Source organism: Geotrypetes seraphini, chromosome 3 (genome assembly GCF_902459505.1).
Source record: "Geotrypetes seraphini chromosome 3, aGeoSer1.1, whole genome shotgun sequence".
In the NCBI taxonomy this organism is placed as follows: Eukaryota; Metazoa; Chordata; class Amphibia; order Gymnophiona; family Dermophiidae; genus Geotrypetes; species Geotrypetes seraphini.
This window is the reverse complement of record NC_047086.1, coordinates 413664052-413685901: the sequence shown is the minus strand read 5'-3', so window position 1 is coordinate 413685901 and position 21850 is coordinate 413664052. Positions and strand designations below refer to the sequence as shown.

General features: G+C 43.6%; 1 protein-coding gene across 2 annotated transcripts in view; it reads left to right on the top strand.

Moving 5' to 3' along the window:
* The window catches only part of RPL7L1 (ribosomal protein L7 like 1), a 92839-nt gene that overhangs the window by 21641 nt on the left and 49348 nt on the right, over nt 1-21850 (top strand). For both annotated transcript variants that reach the window (XM_033938524.1, XM_033938523.1), the window contains one exon: nt 5781-5890. In XM_033938524.1, the coding sequence (XP_033794415.1) occupies nt 5781-5890 (110 nt within the window). The remainder of the gene's footprint in view (nt 1-5780; nt 5891-21850) is intronic.

Genomic DNA, 21850 nt, shown 5'->3' with positions numbered 1-21850 from the left:
GAATCTATTCCCTCTTTAACATATAGAGCAATACCTCCACCTTTCTGCCCTACTCGATCTCTTCTATACAGCTTGTATCCCTGTAGTTCTGTGTCCCATTTGTTTTCTTCATTCCACCATGTTTCTGTTTTGCCAATGATATCCAATATGTCATGTCTTGCTATTGTCTCTAGTTCCCCCATTTTGTTACCTAGACTTCTAGCATTCGTATACATACATCTAAGTTCCCTTCGTGTTACCTTTTTGGACCTTCTACTCTTGGCCGTCCCTGTAGTTTCAATTACAGTATCCTTTACTGCTCCTGTGTTATCACCCTTGTTTGCTGTGTGGTCGTCCCCTCCTGTGTCTGAATTGTCCCTTTCTGCTTTTTCTCCCTTATTTGCCGTGAGGTCGTCTTCTCTTGTGTAGGAGTAGTTTTCCTTGGCTTCTTCGTCGGGGCATCCTGCTATCCGTGCCATCGACCGGTGGTCGACTGTCGGCTTTCCCCTATCTTTCAGTTTAAAGCCTTCTCGATTGCCTTCTTCATGTTGCCTGCCAAAACTCTTGCTCCTTCCTTGTTGAGGTGTAGTCCGTCCCTTCTGTAGTACTTGCTTTTTCCCCAGAACGCTGTCCAGTTGCGCACGAAGTCGAAGCCTTCTTCGCACCATCGTCTCATCCAGGCGTTGATTACTTGCAATTCCCCTTGTCTCTTTCCATCCGCTCTTGGTACTGGGAGGATCTCAGAGAAGGCCACCTTCACCTCCCTGATCTTCAGTTTTCTTCCGAGTGAGCAGAGCTGGCCCTTCAGCTCTTCCCTGTCATACTTCCGCCCGCTCACATCATTTGTTCCCACGTGGATAAGCACAGCGGTGTCCTCTCCCCGTGCGCCATCTATGATCCTGGAGATCCTGTTGGTCACATCCTTCACTCTTGCTCCAGGCAGACAGGTGACGACTCTGTCCTCTCTTCCTCCTGCGGTGTGGCTGTCCACATGTCGTATAATGGAGTCGCCTACGATGATCCCCATCTTCTTTATTCGGGAATTCCTTGGGGGGCGTAGGTCCACGTCCTTGGAGTAGGGCCAGTCTTCTTCCTCCAATGATACTCTTGAAATTGTTTCCTGTTCTTTGGGTGGGGCGATGTCTTCCTGTGCTCTCACTATTCCTCCTGATGTGCGGTTGTCTCCTACCTCGTCTTCGGTTTCTTCTGTGTTTGCATGGGTGTCTTCTCTCCTCACATCGGTTTCCTGAGTACAGTTTTCCAGCCCTGGGATCTCTACGTGGTGCTGATGAGCTTCCTCTATGAACATTTCTAGTTCCTTGACCTCGTCGTTTGGGCTGTACTCCACTAGCATCTTCTCCTGTGCTTGGATTCTGTCTTCGAGTTCCATCACTGTTCCTTCCAATAGTCTTACCTGACATTTCAAGCTATCCATCTCCATGCATCGATTGCAAATGTATGCCTGGATCCCCGAAGGGAGGTAGTCATACATATTGCAGCCGATACAGAAGACCGGAAAGCTCACCTTCTGACTTCCTTGGGCTTCCATTTCTTGCTTCCCTTGTGTGTGCTTGTGTCCCTTTCCTGCTGCTTCCTTATGTTGCTTGCCTTGCTGTCTCTTTTGTGTGTGCTGTCTCCGCTCTACCTCACCTTGATTGTATGTGTGGGTTTGTTCCCTTGGCGTCTGTCTCTTCCTTACCTTTTTTGTTTGTCGCTTCCTTACCGTTCAGTCCTCCTCGGTGTTCTTGATAGTAGGTACTTGTCCCTTGCAAGGCCCTTCGCAAAGGCGCTCTCGCTAAGGAGAGCGCCTTTACCGCTCGCCTTCGCCGCGCGCCGAACGGCTGGGCGCTGTTGGCTCCGCCCCTTTTAAGGGGGAGTCCTGCGCAGCCTCTGACGCGGTGGGGGTGGGCGGAGCGAACTCTCGCCGCTTCCCCGAGCCTACTGCTTCGTTTCTCGCCGCTTCCCCTGCTGTGCCTGGCCCGACGCTGCTCCTCTCTTTGGCCGGGACAACGGGAACCCTGGCGCTGGTCTCTTCCTCTCCTCTGCTCTCCTCTGCCGCGTGTGCCGCGCTGGCTCCTCCCCTATCAAGGGGGAGTCCGGCGCAGCCTCTGACGCGGTGGGGGTGGGCGGAGCGAACTCTCGCCGCTTCCCCGAGCCTACTGCTTCGTTTCTCGCCGCTTCCCCTGCTGTGCCTGGCCCGACGCTGCTCCTCTCTTTGGCCGGGACAACGGGAACCCTGGCGCTGGTCTCTTCCTCTCCTCTGCTCTCCTCTGCCGCGTGTGCCGCGCTGGCTCCTCCCCTATCAAGGGGGAGTCCGGCGCAGCCTCTGACGCGGTGGGGGAGGGCGGAGCGAACTCTCGCCGCTTCCCCGAGCCTACTGCTTCGTTTCTCGCCGCTTCCCCTGCTGTGCCTGGCCCGACGCTGCTCCTCTCTTTGGCCGGGACAACGGGAACCCTGGCGCTGGTCTCTTCCTCTCCTCTGCCGCGTGTGCCGCGCTGGCTCCTCCCCTATCAAGGGGGAGTCCGGCGCAGCCTCTGACGCGGTGGGGGTGGGCGGAGCGAACTCTTGCCGCTTCCCCGAGCCTACTGCTTCGTTTCTCGCCGCTTCCCCTGCTGTGCCTGGCCCGACGCTGCTCCTCTCTTTGGCCGGGACAACGGGAACCCTGGCGCTGGTCTCTTCCTCTCCTCTGCTCTCCTCTGCCGCGTGTGCCGCGCTGGCTCCTCCCCTATCAAGGGGGAGTCCGGCGCAGCCTCTGACGCGGTGGGGGTGGGCGGAGCGAACTCTCGCCGCTTCCCCAAGCCTACTGCTTCGTTTCTCGCCACTTCCCCTGCTGTGCCTGGCCCGACGCTGCTCCTCTCTTTGGCCGGGACAAGGGGAACCCTGGCGCTGGTCTCTTCCTCTCCTCTGCTCTCCTCTGCCGCGTGTGCCGCGCTGGCTCCTCCCCTATCAAGGGGGTGTCCGGCGCAGCCTCTGACGCGGTGGGGGTGGGCGGAGCGAACTCTCGCCGCTTCCCCGAGCCTACTGCTTCGTTTCTTGCCACTTCCCCTGCTGTGCCTGGCCCGACGCTGCTCCTCTCTTTGGCCGGGACAACGGGAACCCTGGCGCTGGTCTCTTCCTCTCCTCTGCTCTCCTCTGCCGCCTGCAGGCAGATTGATAGGCTTAAAAGCGATAAATCCCCGGGACCGGATGGCATACGTCTGAGGGTCATCAAGGAACTGAAAGGGGCCATAGCTGAACTGCTTCAACTAATAGCCAATCTGTCGATCAAAACGGGAAAGATTACAGAGAACTGGAAGGTGGCGAATGTTACTCCGATCTTCAAGAAAGGTTCGAGGGGAGATCCGGGAAACTACAGACCGGTGAATCTAACCTCGGTACCGGGAAAGATGGTAGAGGCGCTGATAAAGGACCGCATCATTGATCACCTTGACGGACACAATCTGATGAGGACCAGCCAGCACGGCTTCATCAAAGGAAGATCTTGTTTGACGAACTTGCTGCACTTCGAGGGAGTTATTAGTGTGTTGCACTTGAAAAAACTCATAAATCACTTCATACTTTGGATCCTAGTTATTTGAATTCATTAACTATTCCTTACACTCCATCATGAGTGCGTTGATCCCTTCAAAAATTAGATTAATATTGCTGGCAGCTAATAAAACCAGCTGAGAATCCACTTGATGTAAAGCTTTTTTTTTTTTAATTTAGCGCCCAGCTCTTGAAACAAACTTCCAAGCTATATTCGTCTTAACTGAATTTTAAAATCTTTAAGATTCCTTAAAGACTTCCTTTTCTCAGTTTGGCTCAGATATTTCCCCAAATGATCATATTTATTGATAAGGTAAACAGATACCTTTTATACAGTGGTTATTAATAAGATGTACAGGCATCCTTTGTATATCTTTTTTTTTTTTCTTTTCCTTCTATTTTTTTCTTGTATGGTGGAGTAGGTCTTTTCTATGTATTATGGAGTTCTTTTCTTTATTATGTATTTTTTAATGTTAGCTGCTGAGAACTGTTGTAAGCTACGGTGGGATATCAAATTTTAATAAACATCTGTTAGTTTGCTCCTGTCTTTAAAAGTTTGTGGCACTGATCTGTTTTTAAAGACTTCCTGTCACTGTTCCCTATATACTGAGTTTTAGTCCTCCAACTGTATTGCTGCCAGTGGGGGGTGGTGCGTCAGTATTGTGTTTTTAGTAGCTAGGATCAGGTACGTTCCTTGAAGTCCTGCAGAGTTTGCCTGTCCTTCAATGTTGAAAATGTGATAATGAAAGAGCGCCCTCTGCTGGCAGGACTGTAGGTGGAGGACTCCTGCTCAGCTTAGAGCGACTGCTTCTCATCCTAGTGCTGCCCAATTTCTGATTCAAATTGATTCACCGATTCACTTTGGTTGAATCGATGTGTGCATTAAAAAAAATCGGCCTCTCCGATTTGGGGCCCAACCCTCCTCCCCACGCCGCTAACCTAAAGCTGCCACTCCGGCTCTTAGACAGTTTCTATCTCTGAGGCAGGAAACTGCAGTGTTCTCCCTAGCGCTTTTTAGCCGGGCGCTCCACCCGGCTAATTTAGGTGAGCACCCGGCTGTCATCATGGTCGCAAATCCTGCTGTCGCTGATGCCGCCACTCAAACATTTTTTTAAAACCCCTCTCACCGGCTTGGGGATTCCCTGGCCTGACTCGGCACAGCCTGAAGTTCTGTGTTCGACTCTGACCAAAGAAAGTAAAAAAAGAAAAAAAAAAAACCCCGAAAAACCAGGCGATTTTTCAAACCCTCCCCGTAACACTAGCCTGGACTATCAGCTGCACCGCTCTCTCCTTATTGTAATTTGCATGACAGCTTCCGTAGCTTTAGCGAGTCAGTTCCCTTCTTCAGCCTTGGGGATTTTGCTAGGTCGCCCCCACCTCCGATGATGCAATTTCCTTCTTCCTCGGAGGCGGGACAGCCTAGCAGAGGGAATTGACTCACTAAAGCTACTGCAGCAGTCAGGAAAATTACAATAAGGAGAGAGCGATTCTGGTGCTGCTGCTAGTCCAGGCTACTGTTACGGGGAGGGTTTTTAATCGCCTGGTTTTTCGGGGGGGGGGGGTTCTTTTTTGCTTTCTTTGGCTGGAGTCGAACACTGAACTTCAGGCTGTGCCGAGTCGGGCCGGGGAATCTCCAAGCCGGTGAGAGCCAATGAGAGCCTGTTAATCGGAAGGGAGGAGTGGTGCCGATGGACCTGGGAGATAAGAGGGAGGGGTGCTGATAGGAGGCAAAGAGAGAGTGGTGCTGCTAGACCTGGGAGATGAGTGGGTAAAGTACTGCTTCTAGTCAGAGGGGAGCGAAAAGGGAAGGGAGAGGAGCCACGCTATTCAGAGAGGAGAGGTGATGCTGGCCCTGGGGGTGAAAAGGAGAGGTGCTGCAGCTAGTCGATGGGGGAAACAGAAGTAGGGAGGAGGGGAGGGAGAGATGCTGTTGGAGCTGAGTGGTGGAGGGAGGTGAAAGGGAGAGGTGCTGCTGGATTGGGAACAGAGGAGAATGCTGCTGAACTTAAAATGGAAGAGGGAAAGCTGCAGCAGGACTGAGGGGAGAGCAGTGCAGGAGGAGAGTGGATGGGGGAAGGGGAAAGAGCAATGGAGGAGGAGAGTGCGAGGGGAAGGGGGAAAAGAAATGCTGCTGCTGCAATTGTGGAGAGAGAAGTCTGTTACTCAATAAAAGTTTAAAAAAAAAAAAGCCCAGTGAGGAAAAAAAAGCTATACCACCTTTGGCAGATACTCACTGTATGTAATTTTGAAGAGATTTCTTCCTGTCTGTTCAGATATCCAGATCTGAAGTCCATCAGAGAGCTGATCCTGAAACGTGGACAAGCGATGATCAACCAGAAGGCAGTTCCCTTAACAGACAACAGACTGATTGAAGAACATCTGGGTAACACAAACAGAAATGGCCAGAACACAAGATATGAAACCCTGTATATACGAGGGCTGTTCAAAAAGTATCAGACCTGAATTTTTCTTGCGTAAACAAAGCTAGGGAGGCGTGGTTTAGTGTAACATAGAAACATAGAAGATGACGGCAGAAAAGGGCTACAGCCCATCAAGTCTGCCCACTCTGCTTACCCACCCCCTGTCTATGCCCTAATGACCCAATTTCCTTATCTTGACCCTCGTAGGGATCCCACATGGGTATCCCATTTATTCTTAAAGTCTGGCACGCTGTCTGCCTCGATCACCTGCACTGGAAGCTTGTTCCAATGATCAACCACTCTCTCTGTGAAGAAATACTTTCTGGTGTCGCCATGAAATTTTCCGCCCCTGAGTTTGAGCGGGTGCCCTCTTGTGGCCGAGGGTCCCTTGAGAAAGAAAATATCATCTTCCACTTCGACATGTCCCGTGAGGTACTTAAATGTTTCGATCATGTCTCCCCTCTCCCTGCGTTCCTCAAGAGTGTAGAGCTGCAATTTGTTCAGTCTCTCTTCGTATGAGAGACCCTTGAGCCCCGAGATCATCCTGGTGGCCGTCCGCTGAACCGATTCAATTCTGCGCACATCTTTACTGTAATGTGGCCTCCAGAATTGCACACAGTACTCCAGATGAGGTCTCACCATGGCCCTGTTCAACGGCATTATGACTTCAGGCTTTCGGCTGACGAAACTTCTATTGATACAACCCAATATCTGCCTTGCCTTAGATGAAGCCTTCGCCACTTGATTGGCAGTTTTCATGTCTGCACTAATGATTACTCATAAATCTCGTTCTGCTGAAGTCCTAGTTAAAGTTTCTCCGTTCAAGAAGTACGTCTTGCATGGATTTCCGCTTCCGAGGTGCATGACCTTACATTTCTTAGCATTGAAGCCTAGCTGCCAGGTTGAGGACCAACTTTGCAATCAATGTAAGCAGGTCCTGCGCCATATAATTCTGTAAACTGCATTCACTTACTATATTACATAGTTTGGCGTCATCAGCGAATAGTGTTATTTTACCTTGAAACCCTTGAGTCAGATCCCCTATGAATATGTTGAAAAGGAGTGGACCCAGGACCGAGCCCTGCGGCACTCCACTGGTCACCTCCGATGTTTTAGAGAGGGTACCATTAACCACCACCCTCTGAAGTCTGCCACTCAGCCAATCATTGACCCATGCAGTTAGTGTCTCTCCTAACCCCATCGATTCCATCTTGCTTAGCAGCCTGCGGTGTGGGACACTGTCAAAAGCTTTACTGAAGTCCAGGTACACGACGTCCAAAGACTCTCCCAAGTCCAACTTTCTTGTTACCCAGTCAAAGAAGCTGATGAGATTGGATTGGCAGGACCTACCCTTGGTGAATCCATGCTGACTGGGATCCCGAAGATTCCCTTCATTCAAAATCGTGTCCAATTTGCTTTTAATTAGTGTTTCCATGAGTTTGCACACTATTGATGTGAGACTCACCGGTCTATAATTCACAGCCTCTGCCCTGCAACCCTTTTTATGCAGAGGAACGACATTAGCTAATTTCCAGTCCAGGGGAACTTTCCCCTTACTTAGGGAGAGATTGAATAGCTCAGCCAACGGTTTCACCAGGATATCGTTCAATTCTCTGAGCACTCTTGGATGCAAATTGTCTGGTCCCATGGCTTTGTTCACCTTGAATCTTGCCAGTTCAATGTAAACTTCACCTGGTGTGAACTCAAAATTCTGAAACGGGTCTTCTGTGCTTTGTGTTGCCTTCAACTGCGGACCGTGTCCCGGTGCCTCACAGGTGAAGACTGAGCAGAAGTATTCATTCAGTAGTTCGGCTTTATTGGAATCTGCTTCCACGTAACTTCCGTCCAGTCTTCTAAGACGTACTATCCCGCCTGTGTTCCTTTTTCTGTCACTAATATACCTGAAGGATTTGTCCCCCTTTTTAATGTTTTTTGCCAGAATTTCTTCCACAGTTTAGGTAATAAAATTCTGGAATTAGAAACGGAAATGAGGAACGCCGACCTAGATGTGGTAGCGATATCCGAGACCTGGCTCACGGATTCCCATGGGTGGGATATGGCTATACCGGGATACAACTTACTTCGTCGAGACAAAGAGGGCAAAACAGGGGGAGGGGTAGCACTATACACTAAGGAAGACATCAAAGTTACCAGGATCACGGACGTCAAGTACACCGGGGATTCCCTTTGGGTGAACCTGGCCAGAGGGAATGACAAATGCCTGTATCTTGGGGTTGTATACAGACCTCCAAGACAACAGGAAAACATAGATATAGAACTAATCGAAGATATAGAGACCATCACTTTGCGTGGAGACACGATGTTGTTAGGGGACTTCAATATGCCTGATGCAGATTGGAACAAACTTTCCGCTACAACCAGCGGCAGCAAAAGGCTACTAACCTCCATAAAGGGAGCACAACTCAGACAGATGGTACTGGAGCCCACTAGGGATTAGGCTATATTGGACCTGGTACTCACCAATGGGGAAAGTGTCACGGAGGTTTCGGTAGGCGATAAGTTGGCCTCCAGCGACCACAACATGGTGTGGTTTCACCTCAGGAAAGGATTCACTAGATCTAACACATCCACCAAGGTCCTCAACTTTAGGGGCACTAACTTCAAAAACGTGGGTGATTTCGTTTATCGGATGCTGCAAAATCAGGCCGCAACTGATAATGTAGAGGCAATGTGGTCAGCTCTGAAATCTACCCTACCCGAAACAATCAACCTCTACATAAAAACATTAAGTAAACGGCGGAGGAACAATAAACCTCAGTGGCTCTCTGCGGAGATCTTGGACCTCATAAAAAAGAAGAAAAAAGCATTTATCTCCTGCAAACAATCAGGAAAACAAGAGACCAAAGAAGACTATCTGGCCAAATCTAGAGCCGTCAAAACAGCAGTCAGAGAGGCCAAACTCTGGATGGAAGAGAATCTAGCAGAGAACATTAAAAAAGGGGATAAATCCTTCTTCAGGTATATCAGTGACAGAAAAAGGAATACGGATGGGATTGTGCGCCTTAAGAAACTAGACGGGAACTATGTAGAATCGGACTCCGATAAAGCCGAACTACTAAATGAATACTTCTGCTCAGTGTTTACCTGCGAGGTGCGGAATCCGGTCCACAGCTGCAGACAAGGGAAAGCTCAGAAGACCCGTTTCGAGATTTTGAGTTTACATCCAGCAGCGTCTACTACGAACTTTCAAGGCTCAAAGTGAACAAAGCCATGGGACCTGACAAACTACATCCCAGGGTGCTGAGAGAGTTGAGTGATGTCCTAGCGGAACCGTTATCCGCGCTCTTCAATCTTTCCCTGAGTACAGGAAGAGTCCCATTGGACTGGAAAACAGCTAACATCATTCCACTCCACAAAAAGGAATGCAGGACGGAGGCTGAAAACTACAGACCGGTGAGTCTCACATCGATAGTGTGTAAAATTATGGAAACACTAATCAAACACAAATTAGATACGATCCTGAATGACGAGAATCTACGAGACTCCCATCAACATGGATTTACAAAGGGAAGGTCCTGCCAATCCAATCTAATCAGCTTCTTTGACTGGGTAATGAAAAAGCTGGATATGAGGGAGTCCCTGGACGTCGTGTACTTGGACTTCAGTAAGGCTTTTGATAGTGTCCCACACCGCAGGTTATTGAGCAAGATGAATTCGATGGGATTAAGAGAAACGTTAACTGTATGGGTAAAAGACTGGCTCAGTGGTAGACTTCAGAGGGTGGTGGTGAACAGTACTCTTTCTGAAACGTCAGAAGTGATCAGTGGAGTGCCGCAGGGTTCAGTCTTGGGTCCGATCCTATTTAATATCTTCGTAAGGGACCTGGTCCAAGGGCTTCGAGAGAAAATTGCATTATTTGCCGATGACGCCAAACTATGCAACGTAGTAGGCAAAATCACAGTGCCTGACTGCATGACACAGGACCTACTCTTACTGGAACATTGGTCCTCAACTTGGCAACTAAGTTTTAATACACACACTACAAGCGAACCCTTCTTGATAAATCACATTATTAATACATTAATAACACAAATGCTGATGTGAATTAATCAAGCAATATCTACATAAATATAAATATATAGTTAATAAATATATCTCAAACTTTATTGATATAACATCAAGAATATTTTAAAAAGGCATACGTATAAACATAATCAAACAAACATGATCACACAAAGGACAGAGAACCCCATAATCATGTGCAGAAACAGACACACAAAGAAAAAGATTAATCTATTCAAATTGAAATTGAATTAGTGCTGAATAGAAACTTATCTAGAGATGGTCCAAGTAAACACAAGAAACGGGCAACTAAAAGTCCCAAGGTGTGCAGACTCCGAGGGAATCCAAGATGGCAGATGGGGCTCCTAAAAAAAGGGGTTCAAAGTTCAAAGTGCAGAATGCAAAATCACATACAACCAAGTCTATGTGCCAAAAAAAGCAAAAATTCCACACAATGAAGTATATAAAATGCAAGTGCTGGTGCAGATGAATCCTCCACAAGTGTTAATAAGGCAGATCCTTCATATGATCACGGGACCGAACAAAATGATAAGACAACATCCTTTGCTTCTTCTCTCCTCCTTAACACAGGCCGTGTTTCAAAACATTCTTTTTCAAAAGGAAGAATTGAGCTAAAAACCAAAAAACTGAAATACACTAACATACCGAAAATGAAGATAAAAACACAGCAAAAAAAAACAAGAGAGAGGCAGGCATACTGGGCAGGAAGTCAAAGTAAGATCTGTTGGAAACTAGACTTGCAGTCGCCACGCAAACACCATGACGACAGAGAGAGGAAGGTGCGATTAAATAGCCAAAATTTAAATCGAAACAGCTGAGTTCACAAAGTAACAAGGGTCATTCAGTATGGCACCAACCACTCAATCTCCCTATTCAAACCGCTAGGCATGACAGTATGCCATGCAAAAATCAGCTTCTGCTCATGATAGGTGAGCAAAAGGGAGATGTCCCCACCAGAAGAGAAAATGAACTGCTTAAGCACGCAAAACCGAAGGTCAGATAACAGATGATTATGTTGAACCCAATGGTCAACCAACGGAGCATCAGCTTTACAAGTTCTAATACAGCTGAGATGTTCAGCAATACGAGACTTGATAGCTCTCTTGGTTTGACCAATATATATTTTTGAGCACGGACAAAAAATACCATATACAACCTGGGTGGAATTGCAATCCGTATGATGGTTCAAGAAAAAATATTTATTAATATTGGGAATAAAGACTCACCCCTCCCATCAGAGTTTCACAGAGTATAAAAAAGTTGCTTAAGGTCAGAGGTTAAATACCAGATGTAGCCTTCTCAGACTTTCTTCAGATTTCAAATATATGAAATCAAAATAAAATGTATTCTAATCTACACTTGTTACCTATAGTTACATAAGTAAATTCCTATTGTGTAGTTTTAATGACTTACTATAACTTAATTCTGGATCTATACATACAATGATACACATGTGGATTCAATTTGTCTTTCTCACTACAAAATCAGGGCCTCTCAGAATGTGGGCAACCAGGTCAGAGGCCAACTCCTGTCTGCCTATAACTTCCCTGAGGACCGGCCCAGTCCAGAACAAACTCTTCAGAAGCCCTATAAAACTTAAGCTTTGCCATCTGGGATAAATTTGCTATGGTGGTTATCAATCACAGAATGTCCTAGCCTGCCTTCCTGTACCTTCAAACACATAACACATGTGTCAAATCAATATGTTAGATTAAATTCCCATTTTTTGCTTTGCCTCTCCGATTATTATATTCTAGCTTATCCAATATTCATATATTCATGCATAGCCACTAATACCACATTCTCACCTGCTCTTGGATTAGGCCCTATCTATCAAAAGGTTTTTCTAACTAGTAAATCCTGGTGCAATGTGAGAAAGTGTAATGGCTGAATTTTTTATTTCATGTTTGCTTATTTCACCACATCCACCTGTCCAGGTAAACCAAGCTGGCCCTCCTCAGATTTACTTAAGGCACAGGACAAGCTCAGCGTACATACACTTGAGCTTGCAGCCTGTTCCCTTCTTGTGCGTCCTTCCCTCTTGTGTCCCTTTTGGTCTGTCTTGTCTGCGATCTGGTGAGTCTTCCCCTCCATCTTCCTGCACGGTATCCTCCGGATATACCGGTTCCTGAATCATCGACTCTTTCTCTCTGTCAACTGTCGGCTTTCCCCTTCTTCCTAGTTTAGAAACTTCTCAACTTCTCTCTTCTGTTCTGGTGTAATGGGGGCTTCCAATTTCAACTTATCTGTCAGACTCAACCGGAGGTATACAACATTCTGTAAATAGTGGGCAGAACACAAACCCTCAGCGCGCGGGGGAGCCTCATATAAACACTCATAAAACCGTTTGAAGATAGCACCAATCTCATGATCCTCTACCACTGGTTTACCATTCTCCCCTCTGAGGGACAATATATGCTGGTGTCCCCGCTCAGAGGCCACAAGGTGGGCCAGCAGTTTACCTCCTTTCTGCCCATCACGATACAGTTGGTACTTATAATATACAAGAGACTTTTTATCCATTTGATGCAATATTTATTTTATTTATTTTTAGAATTTCTATACTGTTTAAAACTAAACGGTTTACATATTTTTACATATATAAAATTGTAAAAAACATAATCAGACAAACAAATAATCCTCAGAGAACCATCTATAAATAAAGCGAAAAGCTTATACAAAGAGTCATAAAATCTTCTTGAACCAGCATCACTGAATAAGTTATTGTTTAAAGAACACCACTGAAAAAATTATTGTCTAGAAAAAAGCGTCTACAAATAATTGCATCTTAACCAGTTTTCTAAAACTGCCTTTCTCAAAGCATTTTTGTAATTGGCTTACAAGGGAATTCCATAGTTTAACTCATGCACAACATTAAGGGTTGTCTGGAGCTCCAAGTAACACTCCCTATCAGACAAAGCATGCATCCGCCCATACACCTCTCTGGCCTGTCGCATATTTTTTCCAGTCTCAGAATTTCACGATCTCGCATCCTGCTGGCATAGCTTATGATATCCCCACGCAGGACTACTTTCACCTTTTCCCAGAAAGCACTGTGTCATCTCTGAGCTTTGCATTGGCATGCACATAATCCTTCCAGATGGTTTTAAGTTTCTCTTGAAATTTAACGTCCTTATAGAATGTTAGAGGAAAGACCCAGTACCGAGGTCACAGTCCTGCTACCTTCTCGTTTAATTAAGGAGAAATAGACCTAAAATTTAATCATACCCAATGTGAGTTGTAAAGAGGAGAAAATGGGTAACATGATGTTTACAAAGGCTTCAATGTATCAAAAAAATTATTTTGGAGAATTCAACAGTGCTTTAAAAAGCTACCACTTTAAACCTGTTTCACTTTTAACACAATATATCCAAATGTATTAAAAAACATATCCTTTTGAAGAAGAATAAAGTTTCCATGAAACAACTTTTATATATACAGTGGTACCTTGGATTACGAGCATAATCCAGGAGCATGCTCGTAATCCAAAATGCTCGTTTATCAAAGCGAGTTTCCCCATAGGAAATAATGGAAACTCGCTTTGATGCGTTCCCCCCCCCCAACGAGATCCGGATCCCCCCGCGATTCGGCACCCCCCCACCCCCCTCCCACAATTCGGCACCCCCCCTGCCACGATCCGGAACCCTTCCCCCGCGATCTGGCACCCCCCCTGCCACTTCTTACCCTCATCTGGGCACCGGCACTGGCATGTCCTGTGCTTGGTGCCGGTGGCCGAAGATCGGCCTCCTCTTCTGCTGGGCCTTGAGCATGCGCAGATTCTCAAGGGCCAGCAGAAGAGGAGGCCGATCTTCGTGCCCCGGCACCAAGCACAGGACACGGTGCCCAGATGAGGGTAAGAAGCGGTGGGGGGGTGCCCAATCGCGTCGGGGGGTGCCCGATCGTGGCGGGGGGGTGCCGGATCGCAGGGGGAGGGTGCCGGATTGTGGGGGGGTGCTTGTAAATCGAGCCATGCTCGGTTTCCAAGGCACCGATTTTGCAAATGTTTTGCTCGTCTTGCAAAACACTTGCAAACCGGTGCACTCGTAAACCGAGGTACCACTGTATATATGTATGTATGTATGTATACATGTATATAGATAGATAGATAGATATAGACATAGATAAATATATCACTCGGGGTTGGAGGTGAGCATATCATAATTTATTAAATGAATCAGATCATAGGACCTCCTATGATCTATATATCATTCCAGATCCGCATTGTTTAAGTGGAGTACCACAAGGTTCTGTTCTTTCTCCATTACTGTTTAATATTTTCTTCTCTACTTACCTTATATCAATTAATTGGTTTTTCTGCATTTCCTTATGCAGATGATATCCAATTATTACACCGCTAAACCCGGAAAATACCAATGAAATTATTGAAATTAACAATAAACTAATCAGATTAGATTATGGCTGAAAGAAAACAAGCTAGCCTTAAATGCTTCAAAAACAAAAGTAATGTTGTTCCCCTGGGAAGATGGAATAGCGCTAAACTTTCCAATTCTTCTCGATAACTCCCCCTGGACCATGTTGACTCTATTAAAATCTTAGGGGTTGTGTTAGATAAAAAACTAACCTTCCATAACCATATAAGTTCTGTAATTAAATCATGTTTTTTCAAGCTGTGACTGTGTCGCTCAATCTCTAAATTGTTAGAACCAAAATCCATTAACATTCTGGTACATTCATTAATCATTGCAAAATTAGATTACTGTAATAGCTTATTTACAGGAGTACCCCAGAAATAATTAAAACATTTACAAATAATTCAAAATACCGCAATAAAATTAATAACAAAATCTAGAAAATTTCAGGTTATAAAATTAATTGGAATAAATCTGAAATTATACCCTTGAATGTTCACTGTGTAAAAGGATTATTTGATACTTTTCCATTCATATGGAAAGAAGAAGGATTTAAATATCTAGGCATTCAAGTTAAAAAAACAATTGAAGATACTGTAAAAGAAAATGAAAAATATGTATTAAAAAAAGTTACGGAGTTATGTGAGCAATGGAACCCATTACATATTTCTTGGTGGGGAAGAGTTCAAACTATTAAAATGATGATGTTGCCTGTAGTTTGCTACCAAATGAGTATGATACCTATTTATTTTCAGGGGTCCTTTTATAAAAAGCTTAATAGAATTTTAACAAAATTTCTTTGGCTTGGTAAGACACCTAGAATAGCTTTAGTAACCTTACAAAAATCAATTAAGGAGGGAGGGGTAAATTTTCCAAATTTCTATAGGTACCATCAAGCCTATATTCTACGTCAGGGTATGTATTGGATCCTCCCAGAACTTATAGATAATGCACCAGATTGGTTATATTTGGAATGGCGCCTTATGTTTCCCCTAAATTTAGTTCATTTACCAAGTATTAATATACCTAAAAGATACAAAGAAAATAAAATAATAATGGATACTTGGAAAACATTGAGATTTATTGATAAATTAACACCCATCCCAATATACAAATCAACTAATCAATCCAAATGGATAAACTCCAAGATCAAAATTGGCGGAGCTCAAATCCTTTGGAAGAACTGGATTAATGCAGGCATTAGATCTCTAGATGATATTATTTCAGAAGGTAAACTGCTGGATTTTCCACAATTGCAACATAGATTTGGTCTTAATAAAACACAAAGTTTTAAATGGTTGCAATTGAAGCAGGCCATTCAGGTTGGGTTCCCTGAATGGAAATCATTAAACAATCAATATAGTTTAAAGTTCTTATGCTTTAAAGCAGACTTCCTAGGACATCAAGCCGCATTGTGGTATAAATTAATATCTGGATATTTAAATAAAAAACCAAAAAATGGTCTAAGAGACATTTGGAGCATTGAGATTGGACATCAAATTAATGCATCTCAATGGCCACTAATTTGGTCTTGGAGAATGGGATGTACAGTGTCAGCATCTATGAGACAAACATGGTTCTTTTTATTACATAGAGCTTTTTGGACCCCTACTCGTTTGCAAAAATTAGACAGTTCTAAGTCTAATAGATGCTGGCACTGTAATCTAGAACCAGGGACATTAGATCATTTATTATATCATTGTCCTTATATTAAAATTTTTTGGAATTCAATTTGGCCACAAATTAATAAATTAATGGAAAATCATATTGCAATATCATATGATACAATTTTATTTGGAACAATGATGAGAATAAAAAGTCAAATTTCACCAGAAAATAATAAGCTTTTATTAATTATGACAGGGGTTGCCATTCAACATATAACTAACAATTGGAAAAATTACAACAACCTAAATTACACATTTTGGTGGAATACAATATGTCATATTTTTAAAATGGAAAGAACAATAGCAATACAAAAGGGGACATATACTAAATTTATAAAAATATGGGGGCCATTGACAAAATACTGTAATGAATAAATAATATGATGTTTTCTTCTTCTTTTCTTCTTTTAAGGATCTTTTTTATGACACACATAAAGGGGGGGTAAGAAAAATTAATTTATACATAGTATGTTATAATATATTATACAAAATGTAACGTATGAATAAAAGGTAATAAAAGGGTGGGGGGAGGGAAATGGGACAAAATTTGTTTAGATTATATTGTATTAGATATAAAAAAAGTTATTAAATATTTATCAATTGTATTCTAATATGTTGTATACTTTTTATAAAAATTTGAAAATTAAAATATTATATTAAAGTAATGAAAGGGAGGGGGGAGGGTGAGGGGGAAAATCAAATTCAGATATATAATGTATTAGATATAAAAGTGATAATATGCATTTATCAATTGTAATTTATTATTATGTACACTTTATGAAAAATTAGAAAATAAAAAATAATGGAAAAAAAAAAAAAAATCTAGAAAATATGACCATGTTACTCCCCCTACTTCGAAATGCCCATTGGCTGCCAATAAATCAAAGAATTTCTTACAAAATCTCTCTCATAACATTTAAAACAATTCATTCTAAATTGCCCCAATTTATTGATAAATATCTTATCCCATATGACCCACCCCACAGTCTTAGATCATCTAATCATAAATTGCTGACAGTCCCCTACCTTCAGATAATAGGAACCAAAAAGCATGACATTTTCTCAGTTGTAGCCCCTCAATTTTGGAATATCCTACCAGCTCTTGTTAGAGAAGAGGCTAATCTAGAACGTTTCAAAAGCCTACTCAAGAGTCATTTATTTAAAGAAACTTTTAACATTTGATTTAAATTTTACAGTATCCTTTTTAACTCCATTAAGGAATTAAGCAGCAACGAGCCCTTTCCTTTTGTTTTTTTTTCCTTGTCTTTCATTCCTATCCAAATTGTATTTCTAACCCTATTTCCTTTTGTCTCCCGTCTGTCTGTCTCATTTATCCCTTTTTAATATGCCAATTATTAATTGATGTTTCTTTGTAATTGCTTTCTTTTTGTAAGTATTAATGGTATTGTTAATGGCATTTTTATTATGTTCATACTCTTTTTTTTTATATATTGTAAAATCACTTAGAAATTAGATAAGCGATTAAATCAAATTTTAATAAAACCTTGAAACCTTGATCTATGCTCCACACCTCCTTCCCACCATGTAAATTGATTATCTGCATGGAAATGCCATTACCAACAGGTGTCGGGAGCTCATATACAACATTCCAGCGTTGGTGGTGGATGGTTCCACCAAAGATGTGTTGTCCTCTCTCTTTTTAAGGGATTTTCTCACAACAAAAGGTGTTTTGTACATACCATATATAAGGAAAAATGTTTTTTTTTTTGCATGGGAAGGAGGGGTGAAGCATAGATGATTATGACACCAAATTCAGGATGCAGACCTGGAATGATATATAGATCATAGGAGGTCCTATGATCTGATTCATTCAATATATTATGATATGCTGTCATGCACACAAGTTCTTCACCCCCTAAAATGTAAGTCGGCCTCTTTTTGCCTAAAAGCTCAAATGTTGTTTCGGTGGGCAAAGACCCACCTCAAGGCACTCTCATCCTAACAAATTCACAATTCTCCCCATAGATAGAGATTCTACTGCAGCAGATAGAATATGGTCTCAATTCCCCAACACACAATGGCCTGAATTCAACAAATACTACAAAAAATACAGCCATGCATCCTGTGACCTCAACAACTGTCCACCATATCTCCTAAAAACATCCAGCACAAAATTCCGCGCTCTTCTTCTAAACTGGATACAAATCTCACTAATAAACGGCTACTACCCTACCAACCTCAGCGAAATCATCATCACCCATGATCCTCAAAGACCCCAAAGGACCGATAGACCAAACAGCCAACTACAGACCCATTGTCTCTGTTCCACTCTGCGTCAAAATAATAGAAGGACTAGTTGCCAAATTCCTCTCCAATTACCTATAAAACCATAACATACTCCATCCCACACAATCCAGCTTCAGAAACAACTTCAGCACGGAAACACTACTAGGATCTCTCTTGGACACAGCCAGACAACATCTCAGCACAGGAAAAAAAATGATGCTCATACAACTAGACCTTACCGCTGCATTCAACTTGGTGGACCATAACATTCTACTACAAATCCTGGATACAATAGGTATCACAGATAAAGTATACACATGGTTTGAAGGATTTCTTAAATCGAGAACCTATAGAGTAAAATCAGACAAACAAAAATCTGAACCTTGGTCAAACCCCTGCGGAGTTCCCCAAGGATCCCCTCTATCCCCGACTCTCTTCAATCTTTATACAGCCTCCCTCAGCTCTCACCTGGTCAAACAAGGCATAACCTCCTACAGCTATGCCGATGACATTACCATTCTCATACTCTTCAATCAACCTGAACTCTCCTTGACGAACACAATATACCAAACACTAAAATCAATAGCAACCTGGATGAAAGATCACAAACTGAAATTGAACCCAGATAAAACGAAATTCATCCTCCTAAAAAACAACAAAATACCAACCATAACCAACATTGAAATCAACGCAATCAACTACCCCATACAAACCACCCTAAAACTGCTAAGAATAACTATCGACAGATGCTGCACCATGCAACCGCAAATCAATAAAACAATACAAAAGTCATTCTTAGTCATGAGAAACTTAAGACAAGTTCGGAAATTCTTCGAGAAAACTCAATTCCAGCTCATTGTTCAGTCCTTAATACTAGGCCTACTTGACTACTGTAACATCCTCTACCTCCCATGCCCTACAACCATAACAAAACAACTACAAACTATCCAAAACACAGCACTAAGACTCATCTACTCATTAAAGAAACATAATCACATTACAGAAGCATATCTCCAATTTCACGGGCTTCCGATCCCAGCAAGAATACAATTTAAATTCTACTGCCTACTATTTAAGACTTTATACGGAGACAGTCCAAACTACCTGAATAACCGCCTCATCCACAACACCGCAACCAGACATAGGAAAACTCACACCCCATTCTCATACCCCCCAATTAAGGAGGTCAAACGGAAAAAACTATATGATGGCCTCCTGGCCACTCAAGCAGCCAAACTAGACAACCAAATCGCCAATCTACTGACGGCATCCCTCGACTACAAGACTTTTAGAAAAGAAATAAAGACCATACTCTTCAAGAAAACTCTGAAAAAAGAAATAATACCACAAGTCTCAAACTCCACTTCTCACTAAAGCCAACTACCCCAAACAAATAACCTTACCCATTTCTTACTCCTTTTGAAAATGACCAATTTTTTTTTTTTTGTAAGTTCTTGTTGTAATACATCTTGGATAATTCTTTTGTAATCCGCCTTGAACTGCAAGGTAATGGCGGAATAGAAATCCCTAATGTAATGTAATATATAGCAGGAGTGGACAATGTGCAAGCAGATTTTCTTAGTCAGAAGACTCTGGATTCCAGAGAATGGGAGCTGTCTCATGAGGTGTTCAACTGCATTGTGAGCTGGTAGCGTCACCTGACAATCGATTTGATGACATTGGCGACCAACAAGAAGGTGGCTGGATTCTTCAATTGAAGATATGAGCCAGGAAGTGAACACTTGGATGCCCTGATGCAGCTGTGGCCAACAGCAGAGCTTCTATATATGTTCCCTCCATGGCCCATGATAGGCAGGGTCCTAAGGAGAATATTGTCGCACCCAGGGCCGGTAGTTCTTGTGCCAGACTGGCAGAGATGGCCATGATATGCAGATCTTATTCATCTACAGAAGGACTGAGGCTTCAAACTTCCAAGTCTCCAGAGATTGCTCACACAGGGTCCGATCACCCTGGAAGATCCAGAATGTTTTGGTTTTATGGCATGGCTCTTGAGCGCGCAGCTTTGAAGTGCAAAGGCTACTCAGACGTGGTGATTGCCACCCTCTTAAGATCCAAGAGTCAATCTTAGCTGCCTATGCAAAGGCCTGGAAGTGCTTTCAAGTCTGGTGAGCACAGAGGAGTTAAGACCTGGTCACGGCCCCGGTCTCACTAGTGCTAGCATTCCTGCAAGAAGGGCTAGAAAAAAGGCCTGGTGGTCAGCTCCCTGAAAGTTCAGGTAGCGGGTGTTTCATGTTTCAAAAACACCCTGGCCATAAATCCAAATGTAGCTAGATTACTGAAAAGGAGCATTATGCTTGTGTCCTCCAGTGAGACAGCTTTTTCCTATATGGAGTCTTAACCTGGTCTTGTGGGCACTCACCAGGGCTCTGTATGAGCCTCTAAAGCAGGCCTCTTTGATGGACCTCACAGTCAAGATGGTGTTTTTAGTAGCGATCATTCAGCTCGATAGGTGTCTGAACTGCAGGCATTGTCCTGCAGAAAACTTTCTCAAAATTTTGGAGTCAGAAGTAGTTCCATCTTTCTTCCCTAACATACATAAATACATAAGAATAGCCTTACTTGGTCAAACCAATGGTCCATCAAGCCCAGTAGCCTGTTCTCACTGTGGCCAATCCAGGTCCCATGGTACCTGGCCAAAACCCAAGGAGTAGCAACATTTCAAGTTTCAAGTTTATTAGGATTTTATATACCGCCTATCAAGGTTATCTAAGCGGTTTTTACAATCAGGTACTCAAGCATTTTCCCTCTCTGTCCCGGTGGGCTCACAATCTATCTAACGTACCTGGGGATATGGAGGATTAAGTGACTTGCCCAGGGTCACAAGGAGCAGTGCGGGGTTTGAACCCACAACCCCAGGGTGCTGAGGCTGTAGATCCAACCACTGCGCCACACACTCCTCCATTCCATGCTACTCATCCAGGGCAAGCAGTGGTTTCCCCCATGTCTCATTTTTTCACGTCAACCAGAAAGCCAGTTGTCTGCCTTCACACCCTCTGGGTCCAAGAAGAGTTACAAGGTCCTGAAATTGCTGGATGTTTGCAGGGTACTACTGCATTATCTGGAGATAAATGAGTTCCGCCTGTCCGATCACCTCTTTGTCCTGGCAAGTGCTGCCCAGCTTCCAAGGTGACCATTTCCAGATGGATATGTTTAACCATTTCTTCTGCCTATATCGGAAGTGAGAAGTGTCTGTCTGTATCCTAGAAGTGTGGCTTCCTCGTGGGGAGAGTAAAGCGGTGTCACCTGAAGAAACTTGCAGAACGGTGACTGCGCTTGCGGAGATGGTGCGGTATACAAACCTAAAGTTTAGTTTAGTTTAGTCCTCCCTTCATACATTAACATAGTTTTACAGGGTGGACGTAGCAGCCAAATTTGATTCTGCATTCGAATCATCCATACTTTCATTAGGCTCATCTGCCCTGCCCTAGATTCTAGGGGCTGCTTGGATATGTCCTGAAGGTTCAGACATGATATGCCTGTGGAACTAAAAAGGAGGATTAGGTACTTAACCTCGATAATCTTCTTTCTAGTAGACAGGCACATCATTCCTGAAGCCCATTCTGTCAGATGTTCT